Below are 26735 nucleotides of genomic sequence, written 5' to 3'. Positions count from 1 at the left end.
TACAGAGCTGGAGTTGGACCCCACGGTCAGGAGGCACGTGAAGAGAATACTAAATAATTTTATTGCTTTCACTAGGAAGTCTCCGGAGAAGGCAATGGCAAGCCACTCCAGTACTCTTGCCTAGAAAATCCCATGGACAGAGGAGCCTGGTAGGCTGCAGTCCATGGGGTCGCTACGAGTCAGACATGACTGAGCGACTTCACTTTCACTTTTCACTTTCACACATTGGAGAAGGAAATGGCGACCCACTCCGGTGTTCTTGTCTGGAGAATCCCAGGGACGGGGGAGCCTGGTGGGCTTCCGTCTGTGGGGTCACACAGAGTCGGACACGACTGAAGTGACTTAGCAGCAGCAGCAGCAGCAGGAAGTCGTGATAGCCTGTCTTCAACACCTCTCTAATCAAGCTTAATCTCCCTTTTCTGCGTCAACAGTATCCGGCACGAATTCATAAGACTATACTGTTTCTATTGTATTTGTTCCCCGTGCCTTGTGGAAATAAGTGGTGTTGATTTTCTATTTGTAGCTTGGGAGGGATATAAGATTTCCCTGTAAAATTTGTTTGCTGAAACTCGACTGAAGAGAAAGATTAAGGAATAGTGCATAAGTAAATATTAAGCAATAGCAACAACCATTTAAATTTTGGGCAAAAGTGGCTGAAGCACCAACCCTCCTCCACTCATACCAGTCTCCGGATGCGGGTCTGCGTTTTTCCCGAGCGTCGGAGGGGCTGGGAGGCGTGGCCCTACCCAGCCCCGCCCTAGCCCCGCCCCCAGCCCGACGCGCGCTCCATAAGCCGCGCCGCTCGCTGCTCTCGCTCCGCCCCCTGCCTCCGCCTAGGCCGCTGAGGCGCGGCGCTCCGCGGCGGCAAGATGGCGGCGCAGGGGCAGGCCCAGGCCCAGGCCCGTGACGGTGGTGCGCAGCCGGCAGGTCCCGCGGCGGAGGCCGACCCCCTCGGCCGTTTCACGTGTCCCGTGTGCCTGGAGGTGTACGAGAAGCCGGTGCAGGTGCCCTGCGGACACATGTAAGTGGCGGGTTGGGGCCCAGTCGGGGTGGTGGTGGGCCGGGGGGGCGGTTCTCCTGACTGGGAGGAAAATGGAGCTGAGGCGTGAGGCGCCAGCAGGAAGGGTCTCCGGGCGGGAGCGGGAGGCCTGGCCTCGAGGCGCGTCTCCGCGGGGCCCCCGGGGGCCCGTGGACGTCGGCGGGGCGCTCTTCTCTTCCGCCCCGCTTCCTCCCCAGCGTCCGGCTCTCCGCTGAGCGCCCGCCGTGTCCCGGGCCCCCTCCGACGCGTGAGGGCGGAGTGGCACCCTGCGGGGCGCTTGGCGGAGCCCGAGGCCCGCCGGGTCCCCGCGGACAGGCTGCCGCGGCCCCTCGGGCATACCGTGTCCTGTGTCCGGCTCTGCCCGGCAGTTCCGGTGTGCTCGGAAGTTGGAGAAACGCTCGACTGGACCAGAAGGACACAAGGGGAATCCTGAAGTAGACCTGACCCGTCCGCCCTTCACGGGAAAGAGGTCGGGAGCTGGCAGGTAGCGGTGGTCCGCATTCCCACAGGCGAACGAGGCTTGTTGCGCTGTGTTTGAAATTCAGAGCCTCCATGCTGCTGCTGATAGACTGCTTATGAGGACGAAAGGAGCTTGTGTGAGAATGTCCAGTAGCAGGTTTTGGGGTGGGCTTTGAGGTTGGCCAGATTTGAGTGGAAGCCTTGCTCCATCAGACCCGCAAAACGGCTGAGTGGAAAGAATTGTAGAAAGTGTGGCTGCCTGCCTCTTGCTGCTGGGGGTTGGATTTTGCTCAGTGGCCTCCCCCCGCGCTTATCACCGTGGGCATCGCTTGGGGTTGGTGTCAGGAGGCACAGTAGGCACCTGCTGGGCGTTCTTGTTCCTGAAGCAGCCCTGCAGGGGGAGAGACGTGGCAGCCATCTTGCAGGTGAGGGCACCGAGGCTCCCTCAGGGCCGGCTTACCATTGTCTACTCTCCCCTGGTGAACTGCAGGTGTCTGTTTGCCTGCCCAGAGAACCGCGGGCACCTGGCAAGGGCTCCTCAGCCACCTGGCCGCCTTGTTGCTTGTACACCAAGCTCTTTCCAGCTTCAGGCTGTTCCTGCTTGCGGTTTGGTTAGCCTGGAAGTCTTCTTGCTACTTCAGCTCCTCTCCCGTCACCATCCCAAATCCTATCCAGACTTCAAGGCCCAGTTCTAGTAACCTCCCTTGTCACTCTCCCCATTTTAGTTACCTCCCAGCTTCTCTCCGGGGGACTCCTCCTCCTGCCTTTCAGAGAGCAAAACTTAGGGCTCACGAGGGCAGTGTTTTGCACCTCATTCTGTCCCAAGTGCCCAGTGTAGTGTCTGAGCAACTATCTTCCAATCTTATATTCAAGTAGCTAAAAATATTTGTGTAGACACTATGTGCCAGATTGGGGAACATCCTAAGAAACGAGGTGATTCTGCCCTCAGAGTTCACAGTCCACTGAATTGATGATAAATAAGTGCTGCTGCTGCTGCTGCTAAGTCACTTCAGTCGTGTCCGACTCTGTGACCCCATAGACCGAAGCCCACCAGGCTCCCCCGTCCCTGGGATTCTCCAGGCAAGAACAGTGGAGTGGGTTGCCATTTCCTTCTCCAATGTGTGAAAGTGAAAAGTGAAAGTGAAGTCGCTCGGTCGTGTCCGACCATTAGTGACCCCAGGGACTGCAGCCTACCAGGCTCCTCCATCCATGGGATTTTCTAGGCAATAGTCCTGGAGTGGCTTGCCATTGCCTTCTCCGAAATAAGTACTAGCAGTGTTCAAACTCTTGTCAGTCAAACTCATTGTCCACTGGGAAGGTATTACAGAGATAAAGCCTCTGTGAGTGGGGAATGGGAGAGTGATCAGGTAAAGGCTGCATAAACTAAGACACTGGTGAAAGCACTTTCTGAGAGTTGAAGTGGCCCCTAGGTAGCTTTCAAGTTGAACCCTCTTTTCTGTGAATTAGCCCTCATTAGGTTTACCTAATTTTGGATTACTTCAGTGGGTTTAATTTACATTTAACACTTATAAAGAGGCTTGACCCAGCACAGTTTACCAACTAAAGAACAGAAAAATTTGAGGTTTCCTTGAGCCAGGTGGACCTTTCCAAGGTCAGAGGTCAAGGGGCAGTACTGATATTCAAACCTCGGCTCTTGTGTATACTCGCCATACCAGCTCCACGTGTTCATCAGTTTGATGCTGATTGAAAACAGATAACGGGACCTTTTTGAGGGCCCCATCTCCCTTAGCTCCCATTGAGTGCGTTTGCTCTGCCTGGGTGATTTTTGCTAGCTTTTGTTCTTGAAAACAGCATCGCTGCAGCTCTAGCCACACGGGGCTTTGAGTTCTTATAAAACTCTGTTTCAAGCCCTGAATTTTACATCCCCCTCCACATTAGTGTGGAGTACAGCTGGAGACTGGCAGGTGGCTGGGTGCCCAGGACGACTTTGTTGGGGCATCTAGAAGACTGAAAAAGGCCCATCAGTAGGAAATGGAAGCTGAAAGCCAGACCAACGTTGTTTACTTGCTAAGTCATGTCCCACTCTGCGACCATATAGACTGTAACCCGCCATGCTCCTCTGTCCATGGGGTTTCCCAGGCAAGAACACTGGAGTGAGTTGCCATTTCCTTCTCCAGGTGATCTTCCCAACCCAGGGATCGAACCTGCGTCTCCTGGATTGGCAGGCAGATTCTTTACCACTGAGCCACCAGGGAAACCTGTCCAAGATGCAGGGGCCGCTTGGAAGCAAGCTTGTCCGTTAGGCCTGGCAGGCACAGAGTGGCTTGTGAACATTGGTCTCCGAGTCACAGCTGAAGCAGCATTGATGCCACATGACAAAAGGGAGGGCATTTTCAGAGACGCTGAAAACAAATGTGCAGATTGCCTTTGATTACGCATCCAGAGCTCTTCCTGGCAGATTTTGTTATCTTGCCTTAGATCTCTGAGGTTGCAAGTGCAGCTGGGGTACTTCATGCCTCATTATTTCTTCTTTCTCTGTATCTTATCTCAGCATTACCACCTGTCTAGACTTCAGATATACAGAAAGTTGGTCATCTTTAACTTCTTTTCTTTTCCAAATTTAGTAAATTCCCAAGTCCTCCAGAATCCATCCCCGGATTATTTCCTGAATTCTTTATTGCCTCAGTCAGACCCTTATGATCTCTTGCCTTTGGCCATCTGTTTGGTTTCTTTTCTCATCTGGGGAAAAAAAAAAATTAAAACTGACAACTCTATTGTCCATGCTAATCCCAGAATTATTTTTCTAAACCTTGATTTTGGTTTGGTTGATACCTTGATTTAACCTGGGGCTTATGAGGCAGAGTGGTAAACACGCATGATGTATGTAAGGAAGTAGAAGTCTAGGGGCCTGAACTATTCTTCCCCTCCTCTACCGCTGAACTCTTCTAAGGCTCTTTCGTGTGTGCTGTCTGAAGTCTAACCACTGCTGTCTTTCTGGGGTTACAGCTGGCTGCTCTTGACTTTGCGTTTCCATAGTGCTTTGCATCCACCTCTGTTGATGGCTGCTCCTGCTTATGGTGCATTTCATATGTGCTAGACACTGTCCTAAGAGTCCACTGTACATAATCCATCCTCCCTAAATTCTAGAGGTAGGTACTGCAGTCTCCACTTCACAGAAGAGAAACGGAAGTTCGGGAAACCCCAGCAAGATCCCTCAGTGGCCAGGGCTAAGGACTGAAGGCTGTGCCATAGCACCTTCTGCCATGTGTCATGGTAGTTTGCATTTATTTCTGTCATTGGACCTGTGTGTTCTTCGCAAGGAACACTGCCCACCTCCCCCTACCCTACCGCCACCATTTTTCTTGCCCAGAAGGACTGAATCAAGAGCAGGGATCGAATAGTTTTTTTAAAATTCATTATCCATTGATGTCATTTTGAAAAGTTTATCCATTTTTGTTGTCTTGTCTCCACGATGCATGACGCAGGTTCTCTGTGTGTCTTGTTCTAGCTTTTGCTCTGCATGCCTGCAGGAATGTCTGAAGCCGAAGAAGCCTGTCTGTGGCGTGTGTCGCAGCACTCTGGCACCTGGCGTCCGAGCCGTGGAGCTCGAGCGGCAGATTGAGAGCACAGAGACTTCTTGCCATGGCTGCCGTAAAAATGTATGTGGACGTGAAATGGGAGAGCCAGTGTCTTTCTGTAAGATGGGTAAAACAGAGCTGTCGCCGCCTTCTCTCTGAGCTCAGAGCGCGCCTGAGTGACTAACAGCGCGTGTGCATGCTGGCTGGCCATGGCCGTGCTGTTGCATCTTCATAACCTGAGTGGTTGTGTGGTTTGGTTTTTTTCTTTTAAGAATTGGTTTAGCATATTACATAGCTTAGCTTTGAAAACCATAGAAATCAGTTATCCCAGTTTTTTTCTGTAAAAGACCCATTTTTCCCAAAGCTGCATACACAAATTGAATTAGAATGTGACAGTGATATTTCTCCATTTTTTTTTTAAGTATAAAATGAAGTCAGTGCCTCAAAGTTACCTGCTGCAGTGAGTTTGAGGGGAAATTTTGTGATGTATTTTACTACAGATGTAAAACTTGTTCAGCTTTTGCACTTGGCAAGGAGGAATTATAGTACTAAGGTCAGTATGAAGACATTTGATCATAGCGGTGTCCACTATTTGGAAATGCATCCATGTTCTTTTTTTGTATGACCATATTAGAGTCAAGCATATTTATTTTAAAATAATTATAACTGCACAGGAGAAATACTGTTGTTTTATTTTCAAAAGAGATATATACAGAATTATTGGATTTTAATAATTATGATTTCATTAATTCCAGACAGCACAAAAATATAAATTAATGTAGGCTTGTTCACCACTCCAGAGATTACCTTTTTAAAAATACTTCAATTTAGAAGGCTGCAAAACATTTTCCTGCTCTCTGACAAACATAGGTGTGGGTTTTATACAAACATAGATGTAGGATTTTTACAAAATAGGATCTTACTATAATATATATTTCTACAACTTTTCACTTTTGAAAATTTTTTTTCATCTCATGACTTATCGGACATCCTTGCATGTCAGTTTCTTTAACACCTTAGTGTAAACAGCCATAGATGTCCCTTTACCATTTCCTCCTTTCAGAGTGACTTAGCACTACGGGTACACAGTGGCTGTAGTTCTGAATAGAGCTATTTCCCATCTCCTTTAACTGGGAGCTTTTTGACTGGCAGCTTGAAGTCAAGTTCTTTATCTGGAGATAAGATAGAAGCATCATGGTAAGCCAGAGTGCAAGTACTGAAACATTTTTCCTTCCAGTTCATTTTGATTTAGAAACTGAAGATAAGTAAAATTTTGTCTTTCTGTCTTGCAAAGACTAGATTTTATTAATGAAGTAGAATTCAGAATATGATTTTTTTTTTTTTTGTAAGAAGTTCATTTATCACAATCTGGTGACAGAATATTATTATTACTGGCCTTTATCCCTTTATGTAAATCATCACTTTTCTCTGCTGCACTTATAATGGAATATGGTTCTTGGCATGCTGAAAAGAGACTAGTTTAAGTGCTAGGGTAGAAAACTTTAGACACTTTCACTGGGTTTGGAGTGTCTCTATGAGCAGAGAGCATATCATGAATAAAACCTCTCCACGAGTGATTTTAGAGTGGAAGCAGATATCCTCGTTTGCTCAAGTAAAACATCAGCCTTGATACTAATAGAAACCCTGCAAAAAAAAGTCAGCGTTTCAGTCCCTTCAGTGGAGCCAGGAGTCTTGTGAGGCTCTTTGGCTCCCCAGGGGGTGGAGGTCTATTTTGCATCTTGCCTTTGCTTTGGCACTGTGTTGGATTGGGTGCAAGATCCCAGCTAACGTGTGGGCTCTGATCCTTCCCACCTAAGTTGTTCCTGTCCAAGATCCGGGCCCATGTGGCTACCTGTTCCAAATACCAGAATTACATCATGGAAGGTGTGAAGGCCACCACCAAGGACGCGTCTCGTCAGCCAAGGTAAATGGCTCTGTCACTCTCTTTGGTGGATGTCTGTCTTCCTGAGTTCTGGAAAGCAGAGGTGTAATTGTTAGGCTGGCTAAAGCTGGTGTGAGTTTTTGTTCTGGGGTGGTTATGGAGGGCTCGCATGTTCACTTCAAATGCGGGCTAGACTGTTACTTTCAAAACATTTGACCTGACTCAGAAGTGATCACCAGAATCCCTGTCCTAACACATTGAGTGAACTTTGCTCCTTTGGGGAGTGGACAGTGGTTGAAATTATGTGGAAGGGTACTCAAGAGAAGTTTCTTTTTTCCTGCCTTTCATCTTCCAGAAGTGTCCCAAACCGTTACACTTTTCCTTGTCCTTACTGTCCTGAGAAGAATTTTGATCAAGAAGGACTTGTGGAACACTGCAAGTTATCCCATAGCACGGACACCAAATCTGTGGTAAGAGAAACTTGAGTTTTTTTGTTTTGTGGGTTTTGTTGTTTAAATTCTTACGGGGGAAAACTCAGACTTTACAAAAAGTTTCAGGATTAATTAATGAACTCTAATGTACCCTTCACCTGGACTCACAGATTTAAGATTTTACCATATTCGCTTAACCATACTCTGTATACATATTTTGTGCTAGCCATTTGAGAGTAGGTTACAGATACCGTGATCCTTTACCCCTAAATACTGCGGCACGTATCTCCTGCTGCTGCTAAGTCACTTCAGTCGTGTCCGACTCTGTGTGACCCCATAGACGGAAGCCCACCAGGCTCCCCCATCCCTGGGATTCTCCAGGCAAGAACACTGGAGTGGGCTGCCATTTCCTTCTCCAATGTGTGAAAGTGAAGTCGCTCAGTCGTGTCCGACCCTTAGCGACCCCACGGACTGCAGCCTACCAGGCTCCTCTATCCATGGGATTTTCTAGGCAAGAGTACTGGAGTGGCTTGCCATTGCCTTCTCCGACGTATCTCCTAGGAAGAAGTATGTCTTAGAAAACCACATTTTTTGTGTGTTTTAATTTTCACACTCAGGAATTGTCACATTGATAACAAGCTAATACCTGATGTGCAATTCATGTTAACAGTTGAAATGTCCTTCAAGGCAATTTTCCCCAGCCCGCAGATCCTGGATCTGTGTTATATTTGAATGTTAAGTCCCTTTAGTCCTCAGTTTTTTTTTTCTTCATGACCTTGACATTTTTTAAAGAGGGTGGGCCACTTGTTTTGTAGCTTTTCCTTCAATTTGGGTTTGTCTGTTTCTTCATGATTGCATATGCGACTGCTCTATCCTCGAGAATAGAGCTCTCTCCTCTGTGTACACATCAGGGGAGTCAAGTGACTTCTGTTGCTCCCATTGTTGGTAATGTTAATTTGGATTTCCTGGTGTCTGTCAAGTTTCTAATAAAGTTGCTGTTTTCCATTTGAATAGCTTCTTCATAGTTGTGGAGAAAGAGAATTTAGATGGAAGTATTGGGAAAGTGCTTATCAGTCTCTGACGTTTAATTTCAATATCAAGGCCGACATGTGGTTTTCTTAAAAAAAAAAGTTCGAATTTGGTCCATCTCAGCAGTGTTACCCTACCCTCTTAATATGATTGACAGGCGAGGTCTTAATACAACTTTTTCTCTAGTTTCATTTCTATTTTCCCATTTATCTTACACCCCAAAGCCAAGTTTTCGGCTGCTCCTTCAAGATGTTTTAGTTACAGTTCTTAATAACTAATTACTGATCGAAAGAGCAAGTGAGCTTACACACACAGACAGCCAGCCACCACCACCTGCCCCCATTACCCATTTCCATTTTAAAGTTAGCCAAGTTAACTCACCTATGTCGCTAATTATGAAAACTAAAGGGAAAGGGTAGTCGCTCAGTCGTGTCTGACTCTGCAACCCCATGAACTGCAGCCTACCAGGCTCCTCTGTCCATGGGCTTTTCCAGGCAAGAGTACTGGAGTGGGTTGCCATTGCCTTCTCCATATGAAAACTAAAACGGATGTTAAATGACAGAGATACTTTCATTCATTTCCTGCCACCATCTTCCCTGCACTCATTTCTGGAAGCCTACAAATGGTACCCATGCTAAATGGATGAAGCTGGTTAATGCAAAACCAGTACTGGAACCCAGCGGTATCCTGGCACTTAAACCAGTTCTGTCTTCACGGCATCAGAGGCACCTCTGGGCTGCCCATTGGCCCCTGAGTAGTGCTCACTCTGCTTGTGGAAAGTACAAAATTGTGTCACCCAGGGACATTTCTAGCTTTCAATCAGAAGTATGATTCATGCATGTCCACTTTGATGCCAGTGACAGCGCATTCTGCACACTGTAACCGGCCTCACTGACATCGGTTTCACGTCAGTGCATATGGATCGGATTCTTTTTTAATGAGCTGGTAGTTTTCCATTACTGGTCTGTACCATGATTTAACTGGTCCCTTATTGACAAATGTCAGGGTTACTTCTGACAGTATCTAAAAATCTGAGGACTGAATATTAATTGTGACTAAAAAATGGTTGGTTGATGGGTGAGATAATAAGCAATATTGTAAAGGGAAACACATTTTTAGGACTGTTCTGAAAGAGTTAAGGGTGAATTGTTGTATCTTATTTTTAAATGCTTCATTTATAGCTGAAGAAAGTGTGCCACACTTAAATCTAGGCGTTGGCGATAAGGAATAGTTTATTAAACTATTATTTCATATAGTTCTGAAGTTTTTCATGGTGCGTTTGAAAAGACTGCCATGGATTTTGACATACCTTCACCTGTATTTTTGTATGTCTGTGAAGGAAAGTCTTGAACTGCTGCCAGTTAAGCTGACTGTGCTCCCTTCTCCGGGGCCTGGCGTGCAGTGACCGCAGACAGCATCCTCCTTGGTAGTGTGTGCAGCCTGTTGCCTGGATGGGTTGCCCTAAGGGACCTTGGAGACAGGCTTTTTACATGGACATTCCTGTCTGGCCTCATGCTATTCCCAGTCTAGGCTCCAGACAGGTATGCAGGGTGCCTTTGGAAAGCCCCAAGGCACAGTGGCCAGGGCCCATTTTGGCCAAGTCATAATGTCCATCGGCACCAAGCTACTGAACAAGGAGCGTGTGATTGAGGCCCTTTTCAAGGCCAAGTTCAAGTTCCCTGGCCACCAGAAGATCCATATCTTCAAGAAGTAGGGATTTGCTAAGTTTAATGCAGATAAACTTGAAAATCTGGGGGCTGAAAAGTAGGCCCATCCCAGATGGCTCTGAGGTCAGCTTCATCGCTAATCATGGCCCCTGGACAAGGCCTTGTCCCTTCCTCAGTCAAGACCATCAGTAAATTCTGTTTCCTGACCCCCCCAAAAAATTATTCTTAGTAAACTCTTAGATACAGATTAATTTGGTCAAAGGTTAAGTAATCTTGATAGGTACTGCTGAACTCCTCTGTGGTATCTGATACTACAGCTTAATTTTCTCTCTTTTTCCCCCTTCCTTTGGCTTCCTGAAATCCCTCTGATTATTTTGTCTCTTTAAAGCCCTTGTCACTCCCCATTCTGCCCTCCTTCTGCAGAACTCGGTAATGGTCAGTGTTTGAGCCCTGCCCTTCGAAAGTCTCCTCAGACTCTGGTCCTGACGGTGCTCTCCTCCACAGCACCAGCTCTTCCACTCGAGGAGTCGCCCATCATGTCACATCATGTCAACCCCCTTTGTCACCATATCTTCCTTGTAAAGTAAATGGTGACGTGCCATCGCCAATCCAGACCACTCATGCCTGATTCTCCCCCTTCCCACTCCTCGTGGCCTCTCTCCAGGAATTTTCCAGTCTAGCCGCCCTGATTGGCTGTTTGCCATGTACTCTTTGTCTTTCCAATACCTCCGACTCTTCAAAGCCGGGATCAGCCTCTTGAGTGAAGGCTTTTCACCCTGAGCCCCTTCATCTCAACATTTACTTTATAAAAATAGCGTCTAAGGCTGTGTTACTTCCTTGGGATGTTGCTCACCTATCATTTCCTTGGTTTTCTTTGTGCTTTTATTATCATTTTGCCCACTGGGTTGGAAGGCTCTATCTGGGCCCCTCCTGGTCTGGCACACTGACACCCTGTTCTCTCCTCAGTAGGGGATTAGAAATGGGTGGTATCATGGCTTAAGCCTTTAACCACCACCCACACCCTGCCCTGCGTGTCACTTCGTCAGTAGGAGACTGATGTCTTCTGGGATGTGAATGTGCCTTTGAGGCTGTGACCAGGTGCTGGGCCGGGAATCAGGAAAGCTGTCCTGGAAGAAAGGTGGCCGGATGCAGTCAACAGAGGGCTGTTATCTGCTCAGGCGCCAGGTACCTAAACCAGTCCCTAACAACGTGCTTCTTTGCTTTAAGGTGTGTCCCATATGTGCCTCGATGCCCTGGGGAGACCCCAACTACCGCAGCGCCAACTTCATCGAGCACCTCCAGCGCCGGCACCAGTTCTCCTACGACACCTTCGTGGTGAGTCTGCAGCCCGGGCGCTGATTCCTAACCACACACTCCCCACCAGCACCACCACCACGCGCCCCCCTGCACCCAGTGGACCACATGGCTCCTTCCCTCCCCTACCCGAGAACTGCAGGCCCCCCCGGGGGGGTTGTCACTGACGTGATGGGCTCCCTGGAATGATGGCTCTGTGGCATTTAAGGAAGTGAACTGGCCAGCCATTGAGACTGAGACAGAGTGAGCTTCCTTTTATGTTTTCCAAAATTTTTATTCACCTTCTTTCATGTGTGGCTTCTAGCTGTTACAGAACCTGGTTTGGGATCCTTCAGCTCAGAAGCCCATGGTCCAGGCAAGTCATGGAAGTGATTGTCTTAGGGAGTTACAAGCTGGACAGTGTATATGACTTATAATGCTGGCAGCAACTCTAGCTGATTGGGGTGGAGCCGGGCACTGTGTTGCCAGGTTCCTTCCTACCCCCAATACCAAGAAGCTAGAAATGCAGAATTTCATGTGAAGTGTCCCATATTTATTTCTTAAAAGTACTCCAGGTCAAATCAAGCACACTGGGACTTGCCTGGGGGTCCAGTGGCTAAGACTCCATGCTCCCAGTGCAGGGGGCCTGGGTTTGTTCCCTGTTCAGGGAACTAGATCCCTAATGCTGCAACCGAATACTCCGTGTGCCATAATGAAGACCCGGTGCAGCCAAATAATTTAATATTTAAAAAACTAAAAAAAAAGCTAGCCAAACATGGTCATCAAGTTTACATCCTTTCCCTGGAGCTGAGTGGTTTTGAAGAGCACACTGTTGTTTTGGCATTATGGTGACAGAAATCCAGCTAGCTGTCTCAAGTAAAGCTTTTATTTACATTTATAGGTGTCAGGTTAGGATTTGAGAATAGCATTCAGTCTGAATGGCTGTGTTTCAGGATCTAAGACGGAAAGCATGACTCTTTCCTGAGTTGTCCTAAAGAGTAATTTACTCTCATCCTAATAAGAGTATCTGAAATTCAGACTTCAAAATTAGCATCTTTTTGTTAAAGATGAATACAGTTGCCAAGTCCAGCCCAAGTAGATGGCTTTGCCTCATTGAATCAGAGAGGCTGTTTTCACCCTGGGCACTCCAACTCTGAGTACCTGGTCTGTGCCAGGCTTCACGCAGGTGCCCGCCCGTCTGAGGGAGCTATGGGCATGTTCACGGTCAGGGTGAGGCAGCCGAGGCACGGAAATCAAGCAGGTACCCAGAGTCAGGCAGCCGGCATCCCAGACCGTGCAGCTGGGCCCTGGCTATCCTGCAGAGCTCTGCTCAGATGCCCTGCTTCTCTGACCCAGTGAGTCCTCTCAGCTGCACACAGTTGCTGAGCGTCTGTGTTGTCTGCAGGATTACGACGTGGATGAGGAAGACATGATAAACCAGGTGCTGCAGCGCTCCATCATCGACCAGTGAGCAGGCACGCCTGGGGCTGTGTCCCCCAGCCTCAGTTACGTGTGTAAAGCGTGACTCGCCCCCCTGAGTGTGCAGCAGACCTGGGAGTGGGCCTGGAGTTAGGGCAGGGTCACTCCGCAGAGGTGACCCTGGTCGGGCCCGCCTTCCCGTGGGGCTCCTCTCCCCCGTGTGTCACCTGTCTGCTCTTGTCCTCTCCTCAGCCGCATCGCGGAGCCTCTGTCCCCTCTCCGGACGGGAGCCCAGCTGCCCCACCTGTCTGTGTGTCACGCTCGCGCCTCCTGTCCTCTGTCGCTCTCTCCGATCCTCCGAGCCAGCCAGGACCTTTTCTGGGTCATGAATAGCACAAGGGAGACAAGCGTCTCCTCTCCTTCTCCCTGGGGTGTGTGAGCTCTGGCAATGTCTCATGGGTGATGGAGCTGCTCCCGTGCTGTGCGAGTTCCTGTTTGTTGGTTGTTGGCAGCAACTGCTGGAAGCTGGAGTTACCTCATGGGAAACATTTCACAAGTCCCGTTGGAGTGAGTGTTCTGAGCTTAACGTGGTCTGATGCTGGAAGTTTTGATGAGTGCTGTTTCCCTACCGTTCCTCCACACCCTTAGGATTAACTGGTTCAACCTTAAATGCCTGCATGGTGCCTTCTTAGGATAAGGTGTAACCACATATTTTTAGTGAAAAGTGTTTCTGACTTAGGAAACTTAAACTCCATTTATTCCTAAGCGAGAAGGGTCAACTTAAGTGAGGTGGGAGGGCCACAGCTTTGGGTTCTGATTTTTTTCAAAGTGATAAGTTATTTTCCAGTGACTTGTTCATATTTGCCTCTCTCTTTGGGAACCTGCTTACATGCTTGTCCTCGAAGCACAAAGAGGAGTCCTCAGCTGAGTAAGAAGTTCTGGGGCCCCAGTGGGTACTAGTTCTTTCATCTTTTATTTGGCAACTTAGATTAACCTGAGGGTTGCTTTCCTATCACAGACTGTTTCCTTATAAAACTGGTTTCAACACGTAAACAGTATGAGAAGACCTGCCTTCTGAGGCAGAGGGGATAGGGGAAGTCCAGCCTCGCCACCTGCTGTCTCTGACGAGACCTCCGGGGAGCAGTTGGTCGTGGGAACCATCTGCCAGAAACGTGCTTTGCTAACAGCTCAAGAAGCTTGAAGTTCACCTTGTTTCACCAGTGTTAATAAATAAGGCCATGGGTTGTCTGATCTAGAGGAGCAGAGCCTCTGGTAGACCAGAAGTCCCCCTATTTAGGTTCATTTTTCCCTGTTAGACCTCCTGTCTGAATTGGGATATTTTTGTTGGTCAGTGGCTAAAGTTGCAGGTGACCCAGGGCTCTGGGCCTGGACACCGCTGCTGGGGGCCTCGCCCTCCCTGCCGCTGAGATTGCACGTGCTCAGGAACCAGCAGGGACCAGGTCCTGTGGGGCAAAGTAACTTTCTCTAAAGCGCTGTCGCTTGGGAGGGCCCGAGTGTTGTTGCAGCTTCTTCACCATAATTTCTGGAAAAAGTTTGCTCTGACCCTCCTCAGTTGAGATCATCTCAGCCTAAGTTTAGAGGGAAATTTAACAAAACCTTCATTTGAGAGAACCTGATGGTGATCTCACAGTGGTTCCAAGAAACGAATTTCATTGTATTAAGTGCACTTCATGTATTTCTGATAAGATGACTTTCCAGAAAGTCACGTTTGTTATGTTCTGGCATTTAAAGTAAAATATAAATAAATCTCATGATTTATCCAACTGGTACCCTGTAATGCCTGTTGTTATTAACCTCAGTTTGCTGAAGCCTGGGCTTGGGGAACCTCCAGAAGACTGTTGTGCTTTTTAAGGGGAAGTTCTTGTCTGTCACGAGTGAGTGCCATCTGGCTCTGATCTCAGCTTTGACCTTTCACCAGCTGTCCTTACTGGGCCTGTCTCCTCTGGAGAACAGACCCACCTCTCTGCCACCCCTGTCCCCACCGTCCTCACCACACACACACACGTTTGGGAGCTCCAGTGAGGCAAGAAGCGACCCTGTTCCATGAAACAAGACTTCAGGTGCCTTAGCAACAGCCCTGAAACCTCGCAGTCGTGGGTTCCCCACGTGAAACTCTGAGGTCGTGGGCCTGCCTCGGTTCTGCACTCTGCCTCTGCCTGCGGGACATCTGGAACGTATTTCCCCTTCTGAGTTAGATAGGTTTATGTAGGATCCTTCTGCATGTGTGGCTTCGCTGGTGGCTCAGTTAAAGAAGGTGCCTGCAGTGCAGGAGACCTGGGTTCCATCCCTGGATCAGGAAAATCCCCTGGAGGCGGGCATGGCAACCCACTCCAGTATTCTTGACTGGAGTAATCCTATGGACGAAGAGCCTGGTGAGCTATGGGCCATGGGGTTGCAAAGCATTGGACACAACTGAGTGACTTAACACTTCCACACCTGTGGAAGTCTGGGAGCTCTACTGAATGTACATTATCAGAATAAATGTTCTGAACATCTATTTGCCGGGAAGCTCACACCTCATTAAATTATCATTTGTGCTGTTACTTGTTTTAATGGCTGTCTCCCACACGAAGCTCTAGAGGGCAAGGACCAGACCTGCCTAGTGTGACACTGTCCTCCATGCTTGATTCAAGTAGACTCCATAAATATTCCTAGAATTTAAAGGGAGCCCTTTTACAAAGGTACTTCCTTTTCTGTGGTGACTCCAGCTCAGAATTAGGGTGGTGAAAAGAGCCTGAGAGAAACTGGTGGGGACCTGCCCTGCCCACGCCCTCGATGTCATCCTTGGATGCACTCAGGAGCCACAGTACCTGCTGAATGTCCCACGTGAGGGCTCACCTTGGCGTTATGAGAACAGGGATAACGGCAGTGGATAATCCTCATCCCGGGTTCCTGACATCCCTCAAGTAATTTTTATTTAATCCTCCCTCCTTCAGCTCCCGGAAGGTGACCAAAACCAGGCATTCAGGATACTCCAGAAAAGTCAATCTCATTGAATCCTCTTCCAGCCCTGCAGGAGGGGTGCTGATAGCATTCCCATTACACAGACGATGGAGTTGGGGCTGGGAAGGGTGAGTGATGGTACAGCATAGTGGCTTCTCAGTGGTAAAGAATGCGCCTGCCAGTGAAGGAGACTCAGGTTCCGTCCCTGAGTCAGGAAGATGCCCTGGAAAAGGAAATGGCTCCCCACTCCAGCACTTTTGCCGGGATAATCCCATGGTCAGAGGAGGCTGGTGGGCCGCAGTACATGGACTTGCGAGAGAGTCAGACTTAGTAACTAAACAGCAACAGCAATGCTGCTGTTTTCCTGCTCATTCCTTAGACCATCAGTGCTCAGCCTCACCTCAGCAGCTAGCAGCTGTAAATGTCTGATGACTAAACACTTCACTATTAAGTGAAGTGTTTCCCAGACTTGCCCTGAAGACATGAATTACGTGGGAGGCAGTTGCTACCCAATAGATTCTCAGGCTTCTCGCTTACCAGATTCTGATTGGCAGGTGTGGGTGGGGCTTAGATATCTATCTTTTAAAAAGAGCCTCAGGTAAAGTGCATCCTTAGGCTCCAAGTGTTAGGCTCAGTCCTATGCAATACTTTGCAACCCCCTGGTAGCCTACCAGGCTCCTCGGTCCATGGGATTTCCTAGGCAAGAATACTGGAGTGGGTTGTCATTCCCTTCTCCAGGGGATCTTCCCGACCCAGGGATCAAACCCAGGTCTTCCACATTGCAGGCAGATTCGTTACCACCTGAGCCACCAGGGAAGCCATCCTTAGGCTAGTGTAGGAAATTCTATCTTGTAAGACGGGCTAGTCTTACAACACATCTATTGTATAATAACCGGGGTAGGGCAGCCACTCCGTTGATGGGTAGAATTGGGTGGGCAAGCTTAGTTCTTACAGGTTATAAGACTTTAATGATACCTTTTCTGCTTATAAAAATCATCTAGACTGTTTGGTCTCAAATGATCACCCCTCAAATTATTTACAAAGGAAAAATTACTAACTTTGGGACATCCCTGGTGCTCCAGTGGTTAAGACTCCATGTTCCCAATGCAGAGGGCCCAGGTTCGATCCCTGGTCAGGGAACCAGGTCCCACGTGCCACAAGTAAGAGTTTGAATACCACAACTAAAACATGCCACAACTAAAGATCTTACGTGCCACAACTGAGATGGCGCAGCAAAATCAGTAAAAGTGAACGCTGAAAATTAGTAACTCTGCAGTGGAGAAACCTAGCAGACTCCTCCTTTACCAAGGGATCAGAATTAATGTCACCGATAATGGGGCAAGTCATGGGCGACTTGATGGGACACACTGGAGAGTGCAGCGCTTCTGAGAGTCCTGAAAGAAAAACGTTCAGCTGGAGTCTTAACTGTAAGCCACTAGTGGGAAAGGGTCCGCCCACCAGTGCAGGAGACCCGGGTTTGATCCCCGGATCAGGAAGATCCCCTGGAGAAGGAAATGGCAACCCACTCTAGTGTTCTCGCCTGGAGAATCCCATGGACAGAGAAGCCGGGCAAATTACGATCCTTGGAGTCGCAGAGTCAGGCTCGACTGAGCACACACACACACCGTTGTAAGGAAACATCAGGCAAGTTGTCCAGACTGGGAGACGGTCTACAGCACAGTTCTGCCTCTTCCAAAATGTCAAGACGGAAGAAGACCAGAGAGGCTGCAACCACCTACAATGCTGCATGATCCCGGGTTGGATCCTTGATGTTACGGGGGTTGCTCTGAAGGGTGTTCAGGGACCAATTGCTAACATTTGAATAAGGATTGTGGAACAAGTAACAGTATTTTATCGGTGTGAGATTTCCTGATTTTGAGTTACACCACAGTCGCATAAGAGAATGTCCTTGTTCTTAGGAGACAGCCGTGGAAGAGTTTAAAGGACGTGATGAGACTTCCCTGGTGGTCCAGGGGTCAAGACTCCTTGCTTCCACTGCATGGGGCACAGGTTCAGTCCCTGGTCAGGGAACTAGGATCCTGCATGCCACGCGGAGCAGCCGCTGCAAAAGGACATAAGTAAAGGACATGTTGTCTCCAAGTTACTCTCAGATGGCTCAGGAAAAAATATTGTGTCCCTGGGTATAAATACATAAAATGATAAAGAGCAAATATGTACGATGTGAAAAACTATAATGCGTTCTCAGTCGCTTCAATTGTGTCTGACAGTTTGTGACCCAAGGGACTGTAGCCCACAAGGCTCCTCTGTCCATGGGATTCTCCAGGCAAGAATACTGGAGAGGGTTGCCATGCCCTCCTCCAGGGGATCTTCCTGACCCAGGTATTGAACCTGCATCTCCAGCGTCTCCTGCGTTGCAGGCAGATTCTTAACTGCTGAGTCACCAGGGTCCTCTTAAACAGAAAACTATAATGCTTATTGTTTAGAAAATCCACAGAAGACAGGTAAAGCTGAAAAATATAAAAAAGTGGAAATCACTCCTCATCCCACCCCACAGACAATCAGTGATCATTTAATAATGAAATACATGTCCTTGGGTCATATTTTTGGTTGAAAGTTAAAGTAGGTGACTGCTTTATTTCTTGTCTCTATATGTTATAACCCAAATTTTTCGCTCCACGATTTCTCTCTCAACATCTTTCCTGTCATCGTGGTGTTATTTTTAGTGATTGCATGACCCTCCTGGTGAGGATGGACCTTACATTTATCTATCAGTGAGTATTTAGGTTTTCCAGTTTGATTCTGTTAACCTAAAACAATAACACAATCAGGTGTTGTTTTTAACCAATAAAATGAGTTTATTCAGGAACAGCAAAGAGTTTCAACTCGGGACATGCACAGGTGGCAAACTCAATGCAAGTCCAGTAAAATAAAGGAGAGGAAACTTTTACGGAGGAGAAGGGGAAGTTGGGAGGGGCCTTTACAAAGGCCCTTGGAGGAAACCAGGAGTTTGAAGGACGGTACCTTCTCATTGGCTACATCGTGACAGTCCCAGTGGCCACGCTGTTGACAAGTAAGGAGGAAATCCTTCCCATTCCTGTGGGCAGTAGTAAAATAATGTCCCTTCCTACTGCAGACGCAGGGGACATCTCCCGTTGGGGTCTGTGTTGACTTCTCGTGGTATATGCATGACGGCTCCCCTTTCTGGCCTCCCAACTCCATTTTAGTGAGGTTTTGCCAACTGATGTGAAGAGCCAACTCGCTGGAAAAAAACCTCGATGCTGGGAAAGACTGAAGGCAAAAGGAGAAGGGGGCGGCAGAGGAGGAGATGGTTCGATGGCATCCCTGACTCAACGGACATAAACGTGAGCAAACCCCAGGAGACGGCGCAGGACAGAGAAGCCTGGTGTGCTCTAGTCCATGAAGGTACAGAGAGACTAAACCATTCAGTTTAGCGACTGAACAACAATAACCCTTACTAATTTTCACAGCTATGTTATGGGCCAGGCTACAGTGAACATCCTTCCAAATAGATCTTTGCCCACTCATCTAAGTACTTTATATACAGGACTTCCCTGGCTGGCTGTCCAGTGGTTAAGAATCTACCTTTTGATGCAGGGGACACGGGTTGGATCCCTCGTCAGGGAACTCAGATCCCACATGCCGTGGGGCAGCTGAACCCTCACACTGAAACTAGAGAGTTCAGGGGCCACAACGAAAAGATCTTGTGCGCAACAAAAACTCCTCAAACCGCAACGAAGACCCGATGCAGCCAAATTAACTTCTTTTTAATTCAAAGCTTTGCATGAAGCAGGGCACCAAAGCCAGTGCTCAGGGACAACCCTGAGGGATTGGGTGGGGAGGAAGTTGGAGTTGGTTTCAGGATGGGAGGACACGTGGGTACCGGTGACCAATTCATGTTGATGTATGGCAAAAATCATCACAATATTGTCAAGTAATCCTCAATTAAAACATTAATTTTAAAATAATGGTCTTAATTCCCTTATAAAAAAATTCAAAACTTCTAAGTATTTTGTAGAGAGAGGTGCTGTGTCAAACAAAGAGAAGTTGAGAGAGGCAGAAATACAGGGAGAGACTAGACGGGCAGAGTCCAGGGAGACTGGGAGGTGCAGAGGGGCAAGGAGGAAGCGTGAGGTCGGGGGGTGGCTGGGGAGATGGGGAATGGGCCTGAGGCGCGGCTGCCCTGACACCCTGGCCACAGGAATCCAGGCAGAGAGCGACTAAGCCGCTCTTAGGAGCACACCCTAGAGATAAAACTGCGGATGAGGTCATTGTCCTTTGTGCAAGGATTTTCCTGAGACTATCCTTCCCGGTAAGCAGAAGATGAGAAGTAACCTCATGGCCCATCAGCAGCAGGGGACTGGTTAGGGGTTGTACGCGGACTGCGGTAGAGCCAGTCTCTAAGCAGGGCTGCCAGATTTAGCAAACAAAAGTGCGAGCCCTCTATGTGTGTGCATGCTCAGTCGTGTCCGACTCTTTGCGACCCCATGGACTCCAGCCCACCAGGCTCCTCTGACCATGAGATTCTCCAGGCAAGAATACTGGAGTGGGTAGTCATTCCCTTCTCCAGGGGATCTTCCCGACCCAGGGATTGAACCCAACTGTTCTGCGTCATCTGCTTTGCAGGTGGATATTACCACTGAGCTATCTGGGAAGCCCTCAAATACTAGACAGCCAGTTAATTTTGAATTTCAGATAAAGAAGTCTGTCCCGTGCAGTCTGATACTAAAAGCTTATTTGTGGTTTAGGTGAAATTCTTTTTTTTTTTTTAATTTTTTTTCACACTTAGAACTTTTTATTTTGATTGGGGTAAAGCTGATTAACAGTGTCGTGATAGTTTCAGGTGAACATCAAAGGGACTCGGCCGTACATGTTCATGTATCCATTCTCCCACAAACCCCCTTCCCATCCAGGCTGCCACTTAACACTGAGCAGAGTTCCATGTGCTATGCAACAGGACCTTGTAATTTATCCACTTTAACTACAGTAGTGCGTACATTGGGCTTCCCTGGTGGCTCAGAGGTTAAAGCATCTGCCTCCAATGTGGGAGACCCGGGTTCGATCCCTGGGTGGGGAAGATCCCCTGGAGAAGGAAACGGTAACCCACTCCAGTATTCTTGCCTGGAGAATCCCATGGACGGAGAAGCCTGGTAGGCTACAGTCCACGGGGTCGCAAAGAGTCGGACACGACTGAGCAACAGAACAGAACACAGTGCGTACATAGCCATCCTAGACCTCCTAAACTAGTTTCAATGGATATCTGTATTTTGTTTGGCGACCCTATCTCTAGAATCAGTGAGAAGAGCAAAGTGAAGTCAAGACAGAGGGTGTGTGTGTCTGTTACACGTGCCTTTGAGGAGGGCTTCTGAGATGGCTCGTTCAGGTTTTAGCTCGCAATCTACATGGTGGTTGCAGTTCTAAAGAAGGGATCAGTGCAGGATTACACAATCACAGGTGGTTGGGCTAGGCAGGACCCCAGCTTTGTGCTCTGCAGAGATGTGTGTACATGTCTTTAAAGTGTTAATATAGTAAATACAAACATTGAAAAACAGACAACAGTTTTTTTAAAAAACGTGTTTATTTGCACCAGGTCTTAGCTGCAACACGCAGGATTGTCAATCTTCACGGCAGCCCAAAAACTTAGTTGCGGCATGAGGGATCTGGTTCCCTGAGCAGGGGTGGAACCTGGGCATTGAGAGCAGGGAATCTCAGCTACTGGACCACCGGGGAAGTCCCCAAACCATAGTTTTCTAAATTCCCATTTGGACATTTCTAATTTTAAAAAAAGACTGGCAGCCTCAAGAACTGCAAGGGCCACCTGTGGGGAAGATATTTACAGAATGGAAATATCACATGCAAAGCTGCTGAGGCCGGAGTGTGCCTGCTGTGGTCCACGGTGGCTGGAGCCTCCTGGGGGACTGGGCCCAAGGGGCCTGGGGCTCTCTCAGCGAGGAGCTTCTGCCACCTGAACTACTCTCACATCCTGGAGCACTCATCTGCCCCCGGGCTTCTTAATCATGGTGGTCAGCAGTCTCTGCTGCCCGGAATGTCTTCTCACTTCCCTCTCTCACCTGCCCATCCCTGTGACGTCAGTGTGGGGTCCCTCGGGGTCTCACTCCTCTGACTCACCCGGGTCCCTCAGGCTGGCAGATTCCTCCCTCACCTGTGGGCTCCAGGGGCGCAGGAGCTTGTTTGTGTCTGGCTGGTTTATTATAAAACCCTAACCCACTGAGCCAGGGACATTCCATTGCTTGCTCACTGTAACTTGAGCATGTTGGCATGTCACCTCTCTGAGCCTCGGTTTCTTTATCTGTAAAATGGGGTTGATAATCTTGACTGTTTTACAGAAGAGGATGAGATGGTTAGATAGCCTCACAGACTCAATGGACATGAATTCGAGCAAACTCCAAGAGATAGTGGAGGACAGAGGATCCTGGCGGGCTACCCTCTATGGGGTCGCAAAGAATCAGACATGACTTAGTAACCTGAACAACAACAACCTTGCCTAGCACTCAGAGCTTCTTGGGGCGTCCAGATGGGCCAGTGTGGCAGCAGTGGCAAAGGGTGGTGACAGGAGCATTTCTGAGGTGACAGATGAGCTGGGAACAGCTCTAGGAATATCTGACAAAGGGCGTTCTGGGCAGAGGGAACAGCAAAGACCAAGGCCCTGCTGTGGGAAAGAACCTGCGTGAAGAGGGAGCAGGAAGGCCACAGAGGCTGGAGCAGGTGAGCAGTGGGGAGAGAGGGGGAGATGAGCCCCAGGCCAGATAGCATCCTGTGGCAGCCTTTGACCTAAGGACATGGTTGTTCTCACTTTCCCCTCCTTGGCGGTATCTCCCACACTCGCTAGTCCAGAGATGCACAAAGGTCTCCGGTGGGCGCAGGTGTGGGGAGAGGAGGCCCTGGGGCTTTTCCTGGAAACAGGTTCAGCCTTCCGCCCAGAAGTGAAGATAACAGGAGATATCAGTGCAGTCCGAGGGGCGAGGCTGCCAAGGCAAATCAGTGCTCCAGATCCTCTGAGATGACGCATGTCTGCCCCTGTGGCAAATGCACGGAGATTAGCTGGGCAAGATGTGCACTGCGCCTTCGCGAGATCCCAGGGACCCGTGTTGGGTCTGGAGCATCAGTGGACCTCCAGGTACGACACCGGCCCAGCAAGTGTAGAGTCTAGCTTCAGGGCCCCACCCAGTCCCCACACATCCGCCCGCCACCCTCAAGGCTTTGGACGGCTGCCTTCTAACCTAGTTGCCCAGGAACATCCCAGAACTTCTGCAGTCCTGGGCAAGCGGGGCCGGCTGGTCACCCTACTTTCTATCCTCATTCACTAGATGAAGAAACCAGGTCTCAGTGGCAGGCAGTTAAATTTTGCCTGGGTTTTGTGGTTGGATTTTTTTCATGAAAAAGTTTTTTTTTTTCTTTTCTTTTTTTTTCAAGTAGAAAAGATGTCCTTTTATTACAGCTGTTACTATATAAACATATCCTAGGGGTCAGTGGAAAACCCTTGTTGACAGAGCCTTTGGACCTGCACCTGGCCCTAAACACAACTCTTCTGTGAGGTCCAGATTTCTCGCGTTTGGTCCACTAGCTGCACATTTTCCTGCCATTTACGTTTAGGAAATTCAAGCTCTGTCAGCTCCTCCAGCAGTCGTGGGCAAAAAAGATTCCTGGACGCCAAAATGGCCACAAGTCCCAAGGAGACGCTCAGCAGCCCTGAGCCCACGGAGATGATACTGGCGGTGGTGTACTCCGGGGTGACGGCTACAGGGGTTGGCCACGTGCCGCAGGACAGTGCCATGCAGCACGGCCCCCAGCAGTAGGTTCACGTGGCCCACCAGGATCAGCGCTAGGCCCACCCGCACGAGCCGGGGGGCCCCAGGCTGCGTCGAAAGCGCAGAGGCGCGGCACTTCATCCAGTCTGTCGGCCCATGCAAAAGTATTTTATTTGAAATGGTGACATGCATCTGAAATAGACATTGAGTCTACAGCTATACCACCCTGAATCCACCTGATCTTGTCTGAAATAAAGCATTCATACCATTCAGAAATGGTTTGGAGGGATTGGTCCAGTGGTTAAGATGCCATGCTTCCGACACAGGGGGTCGTAAGTTCAATCCCTGATCAGGGAACTAAGAGTCCACATGTCTCATGGCATGGCCAAAAAAGTAAAGATAAATAACAATAAGAATTATAAAATAATTTTTAAAAAACCAAACAGTTTGGAGAAAAAGAAGTCTCCTTCCACCCCTGTCTGCTTTCCTCCTCAGAAGTAACCGGATTCTTGGGTCTAATTGTATAGTCTGGGCCTACATGTAGCTATTATTTATTAACTTCTGCACAACAGGCAGCCTATGAGATATTCTGATCACCTGAATTTTTTATTTTCACTTAAAAGGTTATATCAGTTCATTCATTCATTCAGCTAATATTTATTGAGCACCTACTGTAAACCATGCTTAGGTCACAGCAGTGAACCAGACAGATACTTCCTGCCTGGGTAGAGCTTCCTTTCCTCAAATTGATAAAATGTTTGTCTGTAAAAGCTGTTCATGGACCTCCCTGGCTGTCAAGTGGTTTCTTCTTTTCTTTTTTTTAAAGCTATTTGTAGCACAAGGGCCATAGAAAAATAAACCACAGGTTGAATCTGGCCTGGGGGCTATTGTTTGCCAACCTCTGATCTGGAGGACAAGCAGCAAAATAAAATACACAGGGTGTCAGATATGTGTCGAGACTGGGGTGGGTGGGTGGGTAAGGAATCTGAGACTGGGGAGGTAGGAGTGGGGTGACACGGTGCCAGAGGAATGTCCCTGAGGTGAGGTGAGCCGGGTGGCCATCTCTGGGGGAGATACTCCACAGAAAGGGAGCATCTCGTGCCAAGTCGCTGAGGCTGGCATGGTCTGCTGTGGCTGCAGCCTCGTCCTGGAAGTGAGCTCAGAGGGGCCACAAGGGGCCCAGTTCCACAGAGCCTTAAGGTATCCTGAGCATTTTGGCTTTTTCTAAGAGGGAGATGGGAGCCTGGAAGGCTCTATGTACTCTTAGATAGGATTTGAGATTTTGCCAGCTGCAGAGTATTCCGTTGATTGGACTGATGTATTTAACAGATCATCTGTGATGGACAACTTTTGCTACCCTATTAAAAGTTAATGAGGTTAATACTTGCAAATGATCTAAACATTTTTTAAGATGCAGGGAAAGGCATGTAGTAGCCCGTCTCCTCCCGTTCCTGCCTGGTTGCCACTCAGATGCCCTCCTCAGAGACAATCCCCGGAGACCAGTTTCCAGTTCTCCTGCCAATGGTTGTTTCTCTGTTTCTAAGAAATGCTCACAGATCTCTCCCTCTTTTATGCAAATAGCATCACATTGTACATGCTGTTCTGCACCTGGCTTTTTATCACTTCATGTCTTGATATGATTCCACTCCATTACATCTAGTTTTCTCCTTTCTGACAGATGGCTAATCTGTCTGCATTGTAATGTATTAACTGTTCCCCAAGAGTGTCAAATACCGCTTGGGGATGCTAACGGGACACCTACGCGGGTGAAGCTCCTACACAGAACTTGGCACACAGCAGGCGCTCAGCACATGGGAACAAACAAGGCTCATCTGTCTTGGAGCCCCCAGCTCTGGGCCGCGCCCAACAGGCTTGGACCCAGAAACTTCCCTTAAGACCCTTTCGTATTCTGAGATAGTGACGTTTGATTCTCAGGGGGTCGTCTGAGTCAGGCCCGGGGCTGAGTCACTGTGTCCAGGCAGGTGGGAGACACTTGGAGAGGTTTTGTTTTTTAAATCAAGGGTAAGGGTGGAGGTTGAGCCTTGATTCATTCATTGAACTTTTCGCGGACAATGTCTTCTTTCTGGCAGAGATGAACCCTCTGATTGATCCACTCAGCGGTTAATGATCTAATCAATAGGGTCAGCTAGCCTAATATACAAAGAGTTTTTAATTGATTAGGAAGTTCATCAAATCAGTGACCAAAGACAGAGATGCAGTTCAGGATACAGAGAAAAGGAAAAGGACACAGGCTGTGAAAAATGCTCCACCCAATCATATAAATGCAAATTGTAACTAGGAGATCTCACTTTCCCTTATCAGATGGGAAAAGATTAAAAAAAAAAAACAAACTGACAACACCCTGCCTCCACCAGGTTTTGAAAAGGGCGCCCAACTCCCTGCTGGTGGAAGTATAATTTAGTTTAACCTTGTTAGAGGACATTTGGACAAATGTATCAACAACTTTTTTTGCCATGTCAAATGACTTGCAGGATCTCAGTTTCCTGACCAGGAATTGAACCCAGACCCTCAGGGCAATGAGAGTAAAGAGTTCTAACCACTGCCAAGGAATTCCCTGAATAATTTTTATAAGATATCTTTGCACTTCAGGTCAAAGATTTGTGTACAAGACATTCACTGAAATTGCCCCCTTGTTTGTAGTAGCAAAAAATTATATTCTAATCTAAATGTCTATCACAAGTCCCCTTGTTAGATAAATTGTGTGATTATGGTATAATCCATACAATGAAAGAGTCTGCAGCCCTGCAAGGGGAGCTACGTGTAAAGATACGGAACAACTTTCAAGACACACAGTGTAGTTACTTGAGAGGTAAAAGCAAGTAGGCTAAAGTATAGGCTCCCGTTGGTGTTACATAAAAAGGGGTGTACGTATTAACATCCACAAATATATATATATATATATATATATATATATATATATACTTGTCTCTATACAGACTATCTCTGGAAGGTCATACAAGACGCTGGTAAAAATAATTGCCTTTGCTGAGGGAAATGGATTCTCCAGGCAAGAATACTGGAAAGGGTTGCCAGGCCCTCCTCCAGGGGATCTTCCTGCTGTGTCTCCTGCACTGGCAGAAGAGGACTTATTTCTTTCCTCTTAAAAACCACAAGCACCACTTAGGTAGCCCCAGCAGAAGGCAGGGTGTGGAAGCCACAAGCCGACGAGGATGGGATTCGAACCCACGCGTGCAGAGCACAATGGATTAGCAGTCCATCGCCTTAACCACTCGGCCACCTCGTC

The 26735-nt window shown here is 48.2% G+C and overlaps 1 protein-coding gene and 2 non-coding genes across 3 annotated transcripts; 2 read left to right on the top strand and 1 right to left on the bottom strand.

Annotated features, from left to right (window-relative positions):
• Window positions 1-817: 817 nt before the first annotated feature.
• On the top strand, window positions 818-14542 carry RNF114 (ring finger protein 114). Its single transcript, XM_055393388.2, has 6 exons — window positions 818-1021; window positions 4968-5118; window positions 6855-6961; window positions 7275-7389; window positions 11274-11381; window positions 12745-14542. Exons 1-6 carry the CDS (start codon window positions 870-872, stop codon window positions 12808-12810), a joined length of 699 nt encoding a protein of 232 aa, XP_055249363.1. The 5' UTR covers window positions 818-869; the 3' UTR covers window positions 12811-14542.
• LOC129535637 (small nucleolar RNA SNORA70) lies at window positions 9731-9862 on the top strand. The gene has a single exon (XR_008681695.1). It is a non-coding gene; the product is annotated as a small nucleolar RNA SNORA70 (small nucleolar RNA).
• A 12111-nt stretch (window positions 14543-26653) lies between the features above and the next one.
• TRNAS-GCU (transfer RNA serine (anticodon GCU)) lies at window positions 26654-26735 on the bottom strand. Its single transcript has one exon. It is a non-coding gene; the product is annotated as a tRNA-Ser (tRNA).

The sequence above is a fragment of the Moschus berezovskii genome, chromosome 15 (assembly GCF_049115385.1).
Source record: "Moschus berezovskii isolate FMDL1 chromosome 15, NW_MosBer_1.0, whole genome shotgun sequence".
In the NCBI taxonomy this organism is placed as follows: Eukaryota; Metazoa; Chordata; class Mammalia; order Artiodactyla; family Moschidae; genus Moschus; species Moschus berezovskii.
This window is presented reverse-complemented; position numbering and strand designations above follow the sequence as displayed.